This window comes from Peromyscus maniculatus, chromosome 4, assembly GCF_049852395.1.
Source record: "Peromyscus maniculatus bairdii isolate BWxNUB_F1_BW_parent chromosome 4, HU_Pman_BW_mat_3.1, whole genome shotgun sequence".
NCBI lineage: Eukaryota > Metazoa > Chordata > Mammalia > Rodentia > Cricetidae > Peromyscus > Peromyscus maniculatus.
Genome location: NC_134855.1, coordinates 54228182 through 54246960, shown reverse-complemented (window position 1 = coordinate 54246960; position 18779 = coordinate 54228182). Strand labels below are relative to the sequence as shown.

General features: G+C 44.8%; 1 protein-coding gene across 2 annotated transcripts in view; it reads left to right on the top strand.

Moving 5' to 3' along the window:
- Window positions 1–14272: 14272 nt before the first annotated feature.
- Pde11a (phosphodiesterase 11A) overlaps window positions 14273–18779 on the top strand; it is a 364881-nt gene continuing 360374 nt past the window's right edge. The window contains exon 1 of one of the 2 annotated variants that reach the window (XM_076569730.1): window positions 14273–15637. In XM_076569730.1, coding sequence (XP_076425845.1) covers window positions 14735–15637 — 903 coding nt within the window. In that variant the 5' untranslated portion in view covers window positions 14273–14734. The remainder of the gene's footprint in view (window positions 15638–18779) is intronic. The other variant, XM_006972471.4, reaches the window with a different exon arrangement.

The following is an 18779-nucleotide window of genomic DNA, read 5'->3' as shown; positions in this document are numbered from 1 at the left end:
CCAGTCAGGCTGATGACAAGAGCTGTTTGCTTGAGACTGGGAGGAAGCAGGACTGGACAGAAGGCTTTATAAGTTAAAGGGTCAGCTCACAACCCTGGATACGACCTACACTTGTCACACATCCTTGGCTCTCATGTTTGGTGGACAGCAATCCCTCCAACTCCTGCTGGCCCCTCTCTTCTGCCTCCTGTGAGTTCCAGAGTAGGTGTGTGCACAGCATTGATGGAGGGCCTGGCTCAGCTAGGTCACCCACATCAGAGGTGGATGCGTGACTTGATAGCAGAGTACCGATTTGCCCTCTCAGGTTCATCCTTTCTCCCTCTGTGCTTTTCTTCCTAACTCTCTGGACTGAGGACTGACCCCGATGACCTTAAGTCATCTCTAGATGTACAGCCAGTAACAAATACTGTAATCTGACTGAACTCCAGCCAGGCTGCTCTAAGTCCCCTTCTTGACTAGGCCCTTGGTCTTGGCCTCTCTCCTTAGCAATTTAAACATGTTTTTAGCATGAATCCTACTTAATTAGTTTAGCAGATTCACATCCTTGGTCCCTGATCACCCCAATCCCCTTCAGCTAGAATCCTGTCAGGTTTATTCACCCAGAATTCCCTTTACCTCTGCCATTTCTTTCCCCTCACTGCTCTTCCATTCACTGAACTCTCACCCTGCTCCTGGGCTGTAATCCCAATTGTTCTTTCGTATTCATTGTTGTGAGGAATTTTTCTCCAGCACGAAAACATCCTGTTGCAGTCATCCCTAAAATCAGCATCATTTTCTTTATTTTCACTGTTTTTTTTTGTTTGTTTGTTTGTTTGTTTTTGAGACAAGGTTTCTCTGTGTAGCTTTTGCGCCTTTCCTGGAGCTCACTTGGTAGCCCAGGCTGGCCTCAAACTCACAGAGATCCGCCTGGCTCTGCCTCCCGAGTGCTGGGATTAAAGGCGTGCGCCACCACCGCCCGGCCTCACTGTTTTTAACAGTGTCAGAAAACCTTTTTTCCCTGATACCAACAGCCTTCTTTAGTCTCCCCGAACTCCCCTTTGTAGCCCCAGTGACTTCGTGGTGACTGTATAAGCATCCACACTTAGACCTTTTCCTCCCCAGCTTCAACCTACATTTTGTGTGGTTTCATCTCTAATGAATCTCTTGTTCACAGCACTCATGTGATTTTACTCCCTAGGCAAAGACACCATGGATACAGGCACCATAGCTGTACAACACAATTTGTGAGCAACAGGAACCTCGGGGTTATACATGGATGTCCTTCAACCTGAATTAAGTGTGTCTGGACAGTGCAAGAAGAGAAAACGAATTTACTAGTATCTAAAATTGTCAAGTTATGTGATTGTCTCCTAAACTTAAGTTAGATATTCGAGGGAAGGACACTTATGGTGACTAGAAACATTTTATGATGATGAAAATTGAAAAAATAAGTCCTCTGGTTTTGGAGCACCATTTCCAAGAACAGGAGACTGGTGATCAGGAAAAGTTCTGTTGATGTTGTATCAACAGAAACATTTAGAAGAACTGAGAAGTCAGATGATTGGATAAAAACTATTACCTTTAGTACCATCTATTTTAATATCCAATCCTAATGTGCCCTGGCCAGCGGGGTCTTCAACGGGGACCTAAAGGGAGGGCCAGCAAATGAGAGGAACAAGACACACAAAGAATGAGAGCAAGACAGGACGTCTGATCAAGCTCCAAAATTTTATTTTTCTCTCAAGGCATATATAGGTAGGCAAAGGGGGTTGAGAGCAGGGAGGGACTTAATTATGGGGGTTGCAAGCAGGAAGGGACTTAGTAATGGGGGTTGCAAGCAGGAAGGGACTTAGAAATGGGGGTTGCAAGCAGGAAGGGACTTAATTATGGGCTGTTCAGCCCACAGGGAATGTTGCTCTGAAGGTTATCTATCTACTCTTGTATAACTGCCTAATTGCCTAACTGCAGCTCATTCACCTGATTTCTTAGAAGAGGTTCTGGTATCTGTGAAAAGAGATTCTGGTGCTATGGAGACTTAAGCAAGTCCTAGATCTAAGAAAAGAGGAGAGAAACCCAAATATGGCAGCATGTGTGTCAAGGGTCGCTTAGGCTTATCGCTCCTGTCACTAATGGAGCTCTAAAAGAATAATGTACCTGTTTACATAAAGTCAGACTGTGGAAACTTTTCACTTGACAGTTATGTGAGTCAGAGAAGGAGCTGAACTCTTAGGAAAAGAACTCTTAGGAGATAGTGAGGCATTGTTAGATCTTACATTCCTCAGATTTATTACACTGGGTCAAGTACTTCCTAGACATGAGGCTTGCGTTCATGTGGGAAGCAAGATTTGTTTTTCAAGAAGACTAATTGTTTAATTGAACTCTGTGTACTTCAAGATCACTGTACATCATACAGCACATACACTGTATATGCTACAACATCTGTAATCAGAAGTTTTCCTGTATCCCACAGCCGCTTGGACCCAAGTAAACACACAGAGGCTTATGTTACTTATAAACTGGATGGCCTATGGCTCAAGCTTCTTGCTAGCTAGCTCTTATAACTTAACCCATTTCTATTCATCTATAAATTGCCACGTGGCTTTGTGGTTTACTGGTACTTTCACATCTTGCTTTTCCTGGCAGTGGCTCACAGAATTTCTTCCGCCTCTCCTCTCCTCTCCTCTTCCTCTCTCTCCAGTTGTAATGTACTGCCTAACCTTATTCTGCCTCACCATTGGCCAAACAGCTTAATTTATCAACCAATCAGAGCAATGCATATTCTCAGCATACAGAAAGACATCCCACAGTAAACATCCTTTGGAAAGTTTGCATTTTTGCTTAATTCTCCCTCTTCATCAACTTCTAAAATAGACAGGTAAGGATTCTCTGGATTTCTCACTTGGTGATCCTTTCGGTCCACGTGTGAATTTGAAACCACAGCGTCACACAGTTCCTCGGCTTGAATTCCTTACTCTGTGGGACCTCTCTCAAGCACAGAAAGTAAGTGGAGTGGTGCAGGAGGGATCGGGGTGCTACTGTGGAGGTGGGAGCCTGTGTGAGAGTCACACAGAAGGCAGAGAAGCAGCATTTTCTCACATGTAAAACAAGTGGGACAGATCTCTCATTTTCTGATACATTTTATTTCCAGAATCATTTAAGTTCAGTTCTCCATTAAGAAAATTCAGTTTGAAAACAAAACCATTCTGATTAAGAATGCATATGTGGGACATCCTCCCTACCACCCCACATCTTTCCTCTCTACTTCTAAAAGATGAAATTTCTGGGTGTGGTGGTACATGCCTGCAATCCTAACACCTGATAGGCTGAGGCAGGAGGATATGGATTTTCAGGCCAGCCTAGGCTACACAGTCAGAGGTTGTTTCAGGAAACTAAGAACTAACTGACAAACAACAACAAACCACAAAACAAAAGATAAAGACAGGAGAAAAGAAGGATGAAAACAGAAAATGAAAGAAAAAAGGAAAGGAAGGGATATGAAAAAAACCTCTAAATCTCCCTCCTCAAAACCCTACAAAATGCAAGGGCACAGAAACAGACCAGAAAACACTGAGAAATTAAGAAAAGGAAGGTCCTGAGACTCGTTCATAATCAAATACTTGGTTGGTGCTAATCCTTAAATGTGGGATTAGATCCTGGGTCCTTGTCCTCCAGTATCTGACTTTTACCTTTTATGTTGGATATATTCAAGTATTTTAAGCCTGAGATCCATATACTTAAATTACCATCACCCATATATAATGTCTGTCCTATCAAAATCTAAAGCAATCTCATGGAATCAAATTTTTATTGTATTCATCCCGCTAAGAGCCTTAGTTTCAGTTAATTATCTTTTTTTTTGTAAGATATTTGGCATGATAATGCTGATTATATCAATGCAGTTTGATAATTAAAATGATGGTGGAAAAAAAGTGTGTCATGTCTGCCACAGGTAAAAATGTGGTCTGCCACAATGGAAAGCATTCATTAACTAGTTTACTCAGTAAGTATTTGTTATACATTGTGGTATTTGGTCCCCAAAAGATGCCTCCAATAAACACTGTTTCTTGGTATTCATGCCTGAAAGTTCTAAGTTCATTAGATTTAGTCCCTCACAATGAAGATACTGTGAGGATCAGTTTCCCCAAATATGTTATCCCTGTATGAGTTGCAGACTTTCTTGGTATCACTTTCCCTGCTTTCCTCTAGTGCTGAAGATTAGGTCACATGTTTTAGTTGCAGCTACATGCTGTGTGTAGATAGCCACTTTGTGAACTCGGTTTTGCTCTGCTTGCAATATTTCAAGGACTTGGAACAACAATGATAATCTTCCCATTCCCAGCCGGGCGGTGGTGGCGCACGCCTTTAATCCCAGCACTCGGGAGGCAGAGCCAGGTGGATCTCTGTGAGTTCGAGGCCAGCCTGGACTACCAAGTGAGTCCCAGGAAAGGCGCAAAGCTACACAGAGAAACCCTGTCTCGAAAAACCAAAAAAAAAAAAAAAAAAAAAAAAAGAGATAATCTTCCCATTCCCATGGCATGTAGGCTGTGGTCAGCTGTGGTTCTGTTTAGATGTCTTCCTATCCTGGAACCCTGATTAAAGGGATAGTACCAGCATCAGACATTCTTATTCTTGTGTCAGAGGGGAAGATCAAGAACCAGGGAAGAGGTTCCCAATGCATCTTAAACACACACATGATGCTCATTATTTGTGCTCACACTCTGCTAATGAAGACTTACTTATTAAATAGAGTGCCGAATGCAAGAGCCAAGGTAGGGCAGGGGTACGCCCCCCCCCCCCCGCCCCAGGAAGGATGAGAAGTGCATGGCAGCTGTGTGTCATCGCGTGGGAAGGAAGAAGGTACTGAATAATTTGCAAGCACAATGACAAATACCATGAAGTACGTATATCTTTCCTTTTCTCATGATTTCATTTCTGACCTCCCCTCTGACCAGCCCAGTCCTGTTGCTTTTTGACGTTGCAGCTCCTCCGATGGACCACGTTCTAGGTGTGCTCTGCTGCGTTCTCATTTCTGCTTTCTGTACTTAACTTGCTCGTCGCCTGCCCTCTGCGCGTCAGGCTTGCTTGTGTCCTGGCTTGTGACGCTGCCCGCACTGTCGTCACCGTGTCTGTTCTGTGACTTCTCTAAGTCCGATACATGCAGGGAACAATCAAGCCACTGTCAAGTCCAATGGCTTGGATTTTAAGCTCATGACGAAATTGCTGTGTCATTTTACGTGCAGCAGGAAATAATTCAGGGACGGATTCTTTGAAGCTAGGACTAGAAGATTCTGATCTGTTGTTTTATCTGAGAGCCTTGGTGAAGATAATTGCCAAAAGAACTAAAATTCAGATTTAAAAGAAAGGCCATCTTAACTGAATAAATAATGTCTTCTTTTTTTTGAAAAAAAAATGCCTTGTTTATTTTTGTTGTTGTTGTTATTATTATTATTATTATTATTATTTTTAGTGATAGATCTCTGTTGTAAAGGGCTCTGGGGCTCCAGGAAATACTAATCTGTTGCCAGAATTCAAAAGCATTGACAACAACAAATAGGGAGATATGGCTTCAAGGAACAGAAGTGAACTAGACAGTTTATGAAAACTACTGGGAATAAAAGGCAAGACTCACACTTAAAGAGAAAACGAGTTCTTAGGCTGGGCTGGAATGGCCCCCAAAGCTAGCATGATCTGCATTTCAAATAACCTGGCTTCTTGGAATTTTTCTTCCTCAGTTCAAATGAGTTTGCATTTGAAAGCTTAGTAAAATGTCACACCTCCTTAAAATTTAAAAAGATTACTAAGTGCTCATGAGTGCAGAGCCACCCACTGGAATGTGGTCACCTACCAGGGGCCACACCCTCAAAGAAAATGGACTCCTGTTCCAACAGAAGCCATCAACTGTCCATAGCTCCTGGCTAAGGATGGGGGCACAGAGTCACCTCCCCCTCCATGCTGGGATGTTGACTGGCTTGATCATGTGCAGGTCATATGTGGGTAACTACAGCTGCTGCGAGTTCATGAGGGCAACTGTCTGTGGTGTCCAGAAGACTCTACTTCACACCAATTCTCCTGAGCTTCTAGATCTAACAGTCTTCTGAGATGTCCCTGTGTGCGCTCGCATGTGTATGGGTAAAGAGCCGGGGGGGGGGGGGGGGGTGTCCCATCTGTGGCTAAGCACTTCAGAGACATGTTCTGCATGTTGACCAACTGTGAGTTTCTGTATTAACAACCATCTACTGCACTGATGTGGTCTGAAAGCTGCATTAATCTATGGATAGAGAGATAATAATTTAGAGGGCACTTTGTTATTAAGCCCATGAAGCAAAATAATAGCAATAGATTCATCCCTGGGTCTATGAACATATCAGCCATAGATTCTTTGCCCAATTTCCAGTACCAGGCATGTGTTTCCTTCTGTGGAGTGGGCCTTACATCCACTCAGAAAGTGCTTGGCTACCCCATAACCCTCATGCCACTTTTGTACCTTGGGCCTGTCTTGACATGCTGGTTGTTATTATTGCTCTGTGATGGCTAAAGAAACTTCAGTTTATGCTGGGCATTCATCTTGGTACCCACTAATTGTTTGTCTCTGACTCTAGTCCCTGGAAGATAAGTTCCTAGTCACCCTAATTCAGTGGTAGAGTAGCACAGAAATGTACAGCCATGACCATCTGCTTTGTTGTGATTATGACCAACTGCTGTTTTGGCATCTGTAACCTGCATATGCAGACATTCAAGGACTAGTTTGAGGTTGCCTTCACTACCTCATCTTGGTAGAGCAGAACAGCTCTTGGCTTGCTTGTGCAGATACTCAAGGTCTTCCTGTGGCTTTTACCTTTCAAATTCCTTCCCCACACTCCACCTTAGAGGAACAGTCTCTAATTGGCTAAGAGATAGCTGTCTTGCTAGCAGCTTTAATAGATTTAACTAATTATAGTCTGGATTGAGTCTATTGTCTTTTCCCAGGGATCTTGAATTTTATAACAGCTCACAAGGTTCACAGCTGGGTAACACTGTTGATCACACACACACACACACACACACACACACACACACACACACATCTACAGAGCATCTTCTGGTACTGTGAACGCTGTCCAACTGGGAAGAAGCTTCTTAGCCAGTAACTTGATTTCTATGTGTCTTGTGACCAAAGTGTGTGTGTGGAGTAGTTTAATGAAGTGACTAGCACAAACACATGCCTGAAGCTCTCACCAAGGCCAATGTCAAATATCCTTGAGGGAGATTTGATGAAGCCTTGGCTCAACATAGGGATGGACAGATACAGGGAAGGCCAGTCACAGAGCGCGTGACGTTTCAAGCAGGTCAGAATGGAGAAGAGGAGTCTGGCAGGCAGGCATGGGGGGACACCAAGAGAATGCACAGGAAACAGAGATGGCTGAAGCTTGGACTGGGGACTGTGATGGGAAGAGAGATGAAATGAGGGCAAGTGTGGAGGGGTCTGGTGCTGGCTTCCTAGGGCTGCTGTAACAGCATGTCACACACTTGGTGACTCAGCACAAAGGAAAATTTATCCTGTGATTTTGGAGGCCAGAACTTCAAGATATTAAGAAGGCCAATGTTTTACCTGGAGATTCTGAGAGAAAATCCATTTCCCCATTCTTTGCTAGCTTGAGGTGCCTGCCACAGGTACTTGACTTTCTTGGACTTGTGGACACAGGACTACAATCTCTAGCCTTATCTTTGGAGGTCTTACTCTCAGTCCAGGATGAAAATTGTCTTGGGGTCATTAACTTTATTATATCCACTAAGACTTTTTTTTTCCAAATCAGTTCATATGTACAGGTTCTACATTCATGTATCTTTTAGGGGGGCAGTTAATCACCCCATTATATGGTTTTGTTTTTGTTTTGTTTTGTTTTGTTTTTCCAAGACAGGGTTTCTTAGCTTTGGTGCCTGTCCTGGATCTTGCTCTGTAGACCAGGCTGGCCTCGAACTCACAGAGATCCGCCTGCCTCTGCCTCCCCAGTGCTAGAATTAAAGGTGTGTGTCACTACCTCCCGGCCATTATATGTCTTTTGGTGAAGACTAAATTCAAAGGATAAAAGACTTATGAGTAAGGCTGTGATCACTTCAATCATGTGGAAGACAATACCAGTTGATAGAGAATGGACAGGTGATGGAGGCTTCTCTTACAGTCATTTCTGAGCTAAACTGTATAGAAACAAGTGATTAAGGTAGCATCAGGGGGACCTTGATACATTGAGTTATCTATAACATTTAGGAGCCAATGTCTTGTAGCAGTTGGAAATAGGGGTCTGGGATTCAGTAGAGAGCTTGTGTGGTCGTGTGGTCAACTGTTAGATGGGTAGTTCCCAGAAAAGTGAGCCTGTGAGTACACATACTATTGCCTCAGTCTCAGCTAACTGGTCTGAGCTATATAATCTTTGAGTTATATAGCTCCCGTTTGGAATACAGCTGCCATATTGTACCAATACTGAAATTATCCCACTTAGAGGGAAGTCATGTAAAGATGACCTGATGGATGGGCACTTCATAGAAATAGACCCAGCTGAATGAGTGATTCCAACTACTGCTAAGAGGAACAGAAGAACAAAGGGTTAACCAACACATCTGTAAGTAGAAAAATCATCACACTAACCAAATAAGTTCTGAGGTGGTTTGTTAGGCTTCTGCCCCTGTCCATGTTTCATGACCCCAGAGGTCACACAATAAAAGCCAGTGATGTTTGGATTAGAGGATGAAACAGTTATGGACAAGCATAGGAGACAGGAGTTCGCTGAGTTTCAAGAAATGGGTGCCAGATTATGGGATGTCTGAAATAGCATACATTTTCAGGTATGATAGTCCCTAGGGGATTCTACTGGCTACACAAAGTCTTTAGAACATCATATCTATTTTCACAGTATCGTACCTCTTTGGTCTGACTGCTTATATTCACGAGGGTATTCTGTAGCCTGAAGCTGCTGTTGTAGAGTGTATTATAGCAGAGTTGATGGAATTAGCAGATGATCAGAAGAGGGCAGAATTACACAGAAAATTATTTGAGTTATTTCCTCAGGGGAAATGCAGTTATGTTTTATTTCTTAATGGGACTTCCTCGAGGTTCCATGTAGGGTTGAACATTTTCCTTTCTCTGCTTCAGACCTGATACAACTCCTGTTTTGTCTCCCCTACTTTCTGCTTAGGCAAGATGACCTTTAGGATCCTGTCAACAGGCTCCAACATCTTCCAACTTCTGCTTAGGTCTGGTCACTGACAGGAGGGGGGGGGTGAAAATGAACTCAAGTATTTTTTCCTGATATCCCTCCTTTGAGGTAGGGTTGAGTTCTCAGTGTCTTAGGACAGCTGTCGCTGCACACTTCAAGGTAGTGATCACTTTGCAGGTGTATCTCCTGGGTCCTGGTCACCTTTCTTTCTGTCCTGTGATCAGGGTGATGACTTGTCTATTGTTGTTTCTCAGATTCCTTTACTGTGCTTGGAATGTATCTATAATCTGCCTTTTAATTTAGTCTCTTAGAGTTATTTTGATCTGAGTAGGTTCTGTCTCCTGTTGGGACTCTAACTTTGTGAAAAGAAGGGAGAGTGATGCGTGAGCCACACCAACACACAGCTTATTATGCAGCCTTCTGTCAGAGTGTTCTCAAGCCTTCCAGCTTCCTATCTCAACAACTAACACTTCAGCGTTACCGTGACTTCATGTGCCAAGCGGGGAACACAGACACAGCCAAGTCAAAACCAAACCAGAAATGCCAAATCCCCACCCCATAGCCTCTGCTGCTTTTCTTACTCTTCTCAGTGTTCTCAGCACCTGCCTCTTGTTTCAAAATGTGAGATCCAAGATCAAAATCAGAGGTTTTAGATTCAGTTTGCAAGATCAAAAGAGTGATTGGGATCGGCAGTGGTGGCTGTACAATACTGTGAATATAGTTAGTGCCACCGAATTGGATTTAAAAATGGTTAAGGTGATCATGACACATGAGTCTTACCACAACGGAAAAATACGTACATATATAACAAAATCAGAGTTTTTGACTCTACAGACACTGGTGAGGGATAAAACTGTGTGTGTAATGAGTTTGTCAAGGAGGCTATTGATTAAGCTTCTGCCTTAGACAGCCTGGGGCTGTTCTGTGCTTCCTTCTCTGAGGATGCTTGGGGCCCTTTGTGCCTCCATGCACAGCACTACTACTGTAGTATGGCCAGGGGTATTCAGTAAGTGGGGTTTTGTGTGTAAAAATTTTGTTGAGGTATAATTCACTCATTTAAAGTGTGTAATATGGCCCAGCCTCAGGGAGGGGGGTACAGGACTGTAATTCCAGATACTTGGGAGGCTGGAGTGGGAAGGTTATAATTTTTAGGCTTGCCTGGGATACAGAGTGAGCCCAAGGCCAGCCTGGGCAAATTAGTGAGACCCTATCTGAAAAGAAAAAAAAAAAGATGCAAGGGGTATAGCTCAGAGGTAGAGTGCTTACCTGGTGTGTGTTAGGTCCTAGGTTCAATCCCCAGCATCACAAAATAGTAGTAATGAGTAAACAATAGTAAGGTGTAGTGTACAAATTACACACAACTAATGTTAGAACATTCTCATTACCTCACTCCTACAAACAAATGAACAAACAAACAATCCCCACACTTAGTTTAGGCATTCTTCTTCCTTTCCATTCAGAAATTAGTCCATTTTCTGTCTTTAATGGAGTTTCCTGTTCTGAACTTTTGATATAAATGACATCATACAAATGTGACACTTTATGGGTGACTATTTTGACCTTGCATGATGCTTTTTATGTTGTATATGTATCAGTACTTCATTCCTTTTGTGGCCTAATAATATTTCATTATATGACTATAGCACACTTTATTTACCTATTAATTCAATGATGGATATGTGAGTTGTTTTCATCCAATACTAGTATCTACTAAACAACCAGTAATATGAAAAAAAAAATCCTGAAGGTGGGAAGATGGCTCCATGTGTAAAGCAATTGTCGCCCAAGCCTGGTGAACTGAGTCTGGATCCCCAGATGCTATGAAAATGCTGGTTGCAATAGCATAAGCTTCTACAGTCCCAGAGGCCAACGGGGAACGGGAGGTGGAGGCAGGACTCTCCAGAAGCTTGTGGCCCAACTAGCTGGATTTTCACAGCAGTGAAGAGCCTATCTCAAACAAGATGGAGAAGGAAGACCCCTGCACCCGAGGCTGTCCTCTGACTTCCACATGTGCCGTGGCACCCATACCCACATATCACACACACCCAAGCACATACACGCATGCATGCACTCTCTCTGATACACACACAGGGGCAGAGAGACAGGAACAGGGGCAGAGACTGACTGACTCACTCACACTCACAGATCCAGACTTGGGACATTAGTAGACTTCCACAGCACACACATTTCCATCATGGCTGACTGTGAGCCCCATGATGAAACTGGACATTCACTGGAAACATAGGCTAAAATAAGCTCGTGAGCCCTTACTAGCCAGTTCTAGCAGGACCATGAACCATCCCTCCTGATAGGTCACTGAAGTGAGCGGAATGTGATCGCATGGAGTGAGTTTCCACACACCAGTGAGAAGACTGGTACAAATAAAAACAGCAGAATAGCAAACGTGTATTAAGAACTTTCTGTGATCTGGACACTGTGCAGAAAGAACATTTTTTTCTTTAATTCTTCATCACCACTTTCTTTCTTGGCAGCTGTCAACTCCTAACTACCAATATCCTGCTTCTGGCTCTCTGCCTCTTGTTGGTCTCCACGCCGTTTCACAAATACTCCAACGTTTTCCTTCCACAGTGTTGGAGTGTGCTCCTCCGGCCTGGTAGGCTGTTATTCAAGCTGTAACACATCTCATTTTTGTCAGGTTTCTGCCGAGCTGTTCCCTCCTCAGAAAGGCTGCCTTAGCACCTCTTTCCTAAGCTTGACTCTTCCTGCTGCCTACCACTGATATCCTGTTTCTCTGTGGGTTTACTTTGTTTTCTGTCACCCCATGAGCCCCAAACACACAATCTGTGAATATGCTGGACTTCACTAACTTGTGACTTTTTATTTATTTATGCTTCAGGAACTTATTTACTTTTGTTTTATGTGTATGAGTGTTTGGTCAGTGTGTGTGTATGTGCACCATGTGTGTGCTTGGAGCCTGTGGAGGCCACAAGAGAGTATTAGATGCCCAGAATCTGGAATGAAGGATGGTTGTGAGCTGCCACGTGGGTGCTGGGAACCAGGTCCCCTGCAAGAGCAGCACTGCTCTTGACTGTTATGCCTTCTCTCCAGCCTATTATTGTTATTGTTATTGTTATTATTATTATTATTATTGTATTTAGACAAAGCATCTCATGTAGCCCAGGCTGGTCTTGAACTTTTGTTCCTGATACTTCCAACTCCCAAGTGCTGGGACTAAAATCCAGGGACTACATACCTACTTTATGTAGTGTTTAGCTTTGTGCATGCTAGTCAAGCATTCAACCAACTGAACTATATCCTCAGCCATGGAATATAACTTCAAAAGAGTGAGTTGAAAGCTATGTGACTCCCACATTGATAAAGTTACTACGGAACAGCAGGGGCCATTTCCTTCATCCTGCCGGTCACACGCAGTACAGCAGTGTTCTGAATGAGGCAAGAAAAACACCGGGACCCTTCTTAAATTCACACTGGTGTTCTGGTCCCAAGGCTACGATAATTAAGCAGGGGCATTTGGAATTAAAAATTTTGAATAGCATTTATTTATTTATTTATTTATTTATTTATTTATTTATTTATTTATTGTGGGGGTGGGTGGGCAGCACTGAGGTCAGAGGACAATTTGAGGGAGTCAGTTCTTTTTCCGTCACCTGCATCCCTGGATGGAGCTCTGGTCGTCAGTTCTTTTTCCGTCACCTGCATCCCTGGATGGAGCTCTGGTCGTCAGGCTTGGTAGAGTGCCGGTAGCAGATGAGCTGCCCCACTGGCTGACGTGGAACTCTCGAGCAAGTGTTTGTTACTCCTGGTGTAGTAAGAAGAGTACTTAGAGGACGTTCTATCTCACCATTCACCTTCTTTTTCTGGTCTAATTTCTGGCACAGATGTGGCTCTTGTGGCACAGATGTGACTGGCCTGGTGCAGGTGGGAGGCAGTCCAGTGACCTGTTTGAGAGTGTGCCTCCCTCTAGAGCCAAGCTAATGAGCATATTATGCCACTTGGCTGTGAGCCCTGCCTGGGTTAAGTTACTCAGTTTTCCAGCATTTTCTATCTTTAAAGTAGGATAATAAACCTCTGTGCCAGGTTGAGAGAATTTAATTCCTGTGTTAATTTAAGGTTTAATATACCTTGCCTACTCAGCTCTGGTGTCCACTTAAGTGGACATCAACTAGGGCTGCCACATGGAGCCTCTGAGAATCCCTGCTTGCCTCCTTTGCCTCTCTGGTCTATCATTCTCACCTCTGGCTATCTGGAAGAGCCTCCTATTCTGGAAGTGGTCCAGGTTCTGCATCTGCCCTGTTCCCACAGAAGCGGAGGTACCCCTCCTTCAAGAAAGCATCATCACCCTAGTCCTCTGTGTCTAGCTTAACCGCTAGGTTTGGAAGAGGCCAAAGGGGAAACCTTTTGTTAGCATGACTAGTCAGATCCAAAAAGCTGCCAGGGCAGGGCCGAGAGGAACCTGTCACAGTGCAGACATCTTGGTGCTACCGTAAGCCCCAAGATCTTGTGACTTTTGAGAGAGAAGGAAGAGAAGGTGAGAACTCTTAAGTGAGAGGAAGAGAACCAATGAATCTAGCATGCAGCAGAAAAGGAGCCCCGCGTCCGCGGGTCCACGAGCCCCCGCTCCAAGGGGTCTCCCTAAATCAGGGTGAGATTTACCCCCTCCTTCAAAGAACAGCTCCCCTCCATCACCAAGAGAAGGGAGGTGGTGAGTATCCCCGAGTTTCATTAGATTCAAGAATCTCTTACACAGGGAACTTCAAGGAAACTAGTTTGATTAATATTTACTGCACGCCCACAGAGTGCTGGGTAGTCCGAGGAACGGAGCAAACTAAAAGTACAGTCTCATCCTAGAAAAATAAAACCCCGGCTGACTCTGGGGACCCTCCTTTCTTCAGAGTGCACTTTGGGTTCTGATCCTCACAAATCATCAATATTTCTCAGTACTTGGACTCCCACTGGGCTCCCCAGGGCCCTTCTGGAAAGCTGAAGGATTAGGGGGCGGAGCGGGGCGGGCTGGGGAGGTGAGGCTGGAAGGGCGGCGCGCGGGGCGGAGGGGGGGCATCTAGGTGCGTTCCCCACTCGGCGCTGCGCAGAGACTCTTCCAGGAACCGCCTGGCACCCTGGGCCGTGGACTTTGGCTGCTGTGCGTCCCGTCTGCTCCTCCTCTCCTACCCCCAGCAGGCTCAGAGCCTCACTCCGGGGCGTGTCCTGCCTACCTCCGGCTCACAGTGGTCCACTCTGCCGGCTCCAGCGGCGGCAGAGCGGCGGCAGCGGGAGCTGGAGCAGCGGTGGCGCGAGCCGCCCGGGTAGCAGCGGTGGCCGCGGCCGGCGCTCCGGGCCGGCACCTGTGCGGAGCAAGAGGAGCAGGGGTAGGGTGGGCGGCAGCGGCTCTGAGCCTCGGAAGGAGCGGCCACCTCCCAGCTGGGATCCTGCTGTTCTTATCACCCTCTTGCTGGCCCGCAGGGAGGTAGCACGGAGCTGGGGACCCTGGTGTGGGCAAACATGTGCAGCAACTGCTAGAGGCCTCGGGACAGGTTACCTTGTGGTCCAAGAGTAGAGAGACGAGGCAAGGGGTGCTTTGGGTCATGGCAGCCTCCAGCATGGACTTCGGGGAGGTGGAAACTTTTCTGGATAGGCACCCAGAGTTGTTGGAAGATTATTTGATGCGGAAAGGGAAGCAGGAGCTGGTGGACAAGTGGCTACAGAGGCACAGTCCGGGACAGGGGGCTTCGGGCCTGAAGCCTGCCCTGGCTGGCACTGGTAGCTTGGCTCAGGGTAGTGGCCGAGGCAGCGCTGGGATAGGTGGTGGTGCTGGACCCCAGGGCTCTGCCAACACGCCCAGTGGTGGGGAAAGTGCTGGGGTTCCCCTGAGTCCCAGCTGGGCCAGTGGCAGCCGGGGCGATGGGAGCCTGCAGCGGAAAGCTTCGCAGAAAGAGCTGCGGAAGAGCTTTGCCCGCTCTAAAGCTATCCATGTGAACAGGACCTACGATGAACAGGTGACCTCCCGGGCCCAGGAGCCCATGAGCAGTGTCCGGCGGAGAGCCCTGCTCAGGAAGGCCAGCTCTCTGCCCCCTACCACAGCCCACATCCTCAGTGCCCTGCTGGAATCGAGAGTGAATCTGCCTCAGTATCCCCCTACGGCCATCGACTACAAATGCCACCTCAAAAAGCATAATGAACGCCAGTTTTTCTTGGAACTGGTCAAGGACATTTCCAATGACCTTGACCTCACCAGCCTAAGCTACAAGATCCTCATCTTTGTCTGTCTCATGGTGGACGCTGACCGTTGCTCTCTCTTCTTAGTGGAGGGGGCAGCTGCTGGCAAGAAGAGTTTGGTCTCCAAATTTTTTGATGTGCATGCGGGAACCCCACTGCTCCCCTGCAGCAGCACAGAGAACTCAAATGAGGTGCAGGTCCCCTGGGGCAAAGGCATCATTGGCTATGTCGGGGAACATGGAGAAACAGTCAACATTCCTGATGCCTATCAGGTAGGGTTTTGCTTGTCCTCTGGTCCCCCAGCCCACTGGCTTGGCAGCCACGCCTACCCTCATCCTTTGACAACCAGGACCATTTTTATTTAGATGCTTTGCAATATAGTCTTGCTATTTAAGTTCCTTCTTGAGTTTAGTTAGAGTGTTACACCATCTTTGATGGAATGGTCTTTTCCTAACACAATGGCTTATGGGAAATTTGTGTACCACTCAATAATACCACATGTATCTCTATCAAGATACTATATCCTTAAGAACATGTCTCATGGTTTAAATGCATGAACTTTTTGAAAGAGGTGTATCTTTTAGAATCCTAGTGTTATCCTGAAGAAAATGGGTATTTTGTGTCTCTGGTGTTTGCCGGGGTGGGGGTGACGTAAGGGGTGGGATATGGTGATTTTTCATACTCTATTTCAAGGTTGGAAGGTGAACAGAGCACCTACCTACATACATGATGCCTACCTTTTCTCTAGTAAATTTGCATGAGTCCCAAGGTAGGAAAGATGCAAAAGAGAGGAGGAAAGATGGGGAGACTGAATCTCTGACCCATTCTGGTCTTCTTCCTATCTGCTTCAGTGGAGTGTAGAGAGGTTGGACAAGTAAAGGGTCTAGTCATCTCCAAGCTTGGATACAGCAGTCAGCTTTAGACAGAGGGGAGCAAGTGGAGTTTTAGTTTGTAAAATATCCCCATTGGAATATTTTTTTAGCAATTCCTAAGACAATAGGCACAGCGAGCATGCTGGATGTGAGTGGGAAAGCAAGTCCAACATGCTGTTGTCTGGTTTCCCTGTCTTTTCATTTTTACATTGATTTGAATGTGATATGAGATGCTGGATCTGAAAGGCAGTCAGTTTTCATTCCTTCAATCTCTGAGTGGTGGAGCTGGGTATCACTTTCTGTGAGATGTCCTCAGGGTTCCTAAGAATGGAAAGTTCTTCCCCTTGGTTCTATGGTCATTTCACGACTATACCTTGTCTCATAGAGGCATGTGTTTCTCTAGAGTTTGGATGCTGTTGAGAACAACAGCAAAAGTTGTAGGAAGAACATATTTTTTGTAATTTTTTTCTCTGTTCCATCTGAAAGTTTATAGTTTTACATAGACCGACTGAGCTGAGCTAACCCCAAGTCTCATATGTTTGTGACATGTCTGTCAACATGACCCTTTAATCTTAAGGAATGTCTAGGAAAATAATTTTGTTTTGTTAATCTTTTGTTATTAATTAGATACATTATTCATTATATCCTTCTTTTTTTTTTTTTTTTTTTTTTTTTTTTTTTTTTTTTTTTTTTTTTTTGGTTTTTCGAGACAGGGTTTCTCTGTGTAGCTTTGCGCCTTTCCTGGAGCTCCCTTGGTAGCCCAGGCTGGCCTCGAACTCACAGAGATCCGCCTGGCTCTGCCTCCCGAGTGCTGGGACTAAAGGCCTGCGCCACCACCGCCCGGCTTCATTATATCCTTCTTAAAGACTTTGATAAGTTGAGGATCAGCAACCTAATTATGATTTTCACTTAGTGTCAATTTCTCTATAGTCCTAGAAAGTCATGGGAAGGAATGAAAACATTTAATAATTGATATGTTAAGAGCCTATAAAATATCATAAAGATCACAAATCCTTTCCTACTCTTTCCACACCCCTGTTGTGTATGTGAGCTACAAAAGTCCCTCCTGAATGGGATGATACTTGTAGAACCTTGAACAGTCATCATTTTATTGCCTTTACATTTCTTATTCATCCACAATTGAGTTTCCCCTATTTCCATGGCTTTTAAAAAATTGTTCTCTTTCAGCTCATAACTTTCCTTAGATATTGTTCATATACAGCACTTTCTTCAAGACTATAATTCTTGGCACCCTCAGCCTGTCTTCCTGATGCCTAGAATTGTGATTATGGATGTTGTTACAGGCACAGCAAATCGGTTCTCAGCAGCTGTTGTTTCCTGTGAGCTCGGCCCTTGGTCTGCAGACAGAGTGTAAAGCGAGCTGCCTTTTTGTATTTGGAAGCTGACATGGGAGAAGGAGCTTTTTCTTTTCCCTTTTTCCTCCAGGGCAGAGACAGTGGCTATAAATAAGACAAGCTTGTCGTAGAGTTGAGGAGGGAAGGTAGGTGGAAGGTGCTGTAGGGAGCTTAAGGTCTTGGGTTACTTTAGTTTCACCTGTTTTGGGTGAGAAACTTATTATTACTATTATTATTAATTATTTACTTTACCATTGACTTCTGCTATGTGTCTGTGTATTTTTAGTTGTTAGTGGTTTCTTTCATTTTACCTATGATACTCTGATAAAATTGATTTTTCCTTTTGTTTTAATACATTATCATCATCGTTAGTAGGGCCTAAGGAGAATTAATCTCACAGTCTCCATTTCTTCACCCACAAAATGGGAACCATACACTATCTGGCAAAGGTTATTGTGTGGACATGAAGTTAGAAGCTGTACCAAAGCTCCCGAGGCAGGACCTGGCGCGTGGCAATTATTCAAGAAATGGCGACAGTCTCTGGTGATTGTGGTGGTGGTGGTATCCGGCTTGTCCGCATTCTTCTCTTTCCTTCCTTTCAAGCGTTGCTCTTATCTGAGACTCAGGCATGAACTCAGCACATTTGACCAGTCTAATTCTTCCCTGAGTCGTGCTCCATCTTCAAAGCAACCGTTTTCGAACCAACATTGCATTCAAGGAATATATAAATAGCTGTTCTTCTATTCTTAAGAGTCCCTTAAGTGTCATTGACGACACCTAATCATATCTAGTCTAGCAAAAGCTCGAGGCTTTGTTCCTCTAGGTAAGATTTCCAGAGCTACATTGCTGCTGCCTCCTTTCTCTGTTCTAGCATTTTCCCCATCCTTTCCCTTCTCTGTGTTTACAGAGTTCTCATAATGAAGACTGAACCTTTCAAATGTCAATCTTTAATCAAAGTTGTTTTATATGCATGGGTGTTCTGCCTGCATGTGTCTGTGCATCGCATGCATGCAGTACCCACAGGGGCCAGAAAATGGCGTTGGATACACTGGATCTGGACTTAGAGATGCTTGCAATCTGTCATGTGGATGCTGAGCATTGAACCCTGGTCCTCTGGAAGATCAGTGTTCTTAACTGCTGGGCCATCTCTCCAGGTTTGCCCTTTAATTATGATGCATTAAGTAATT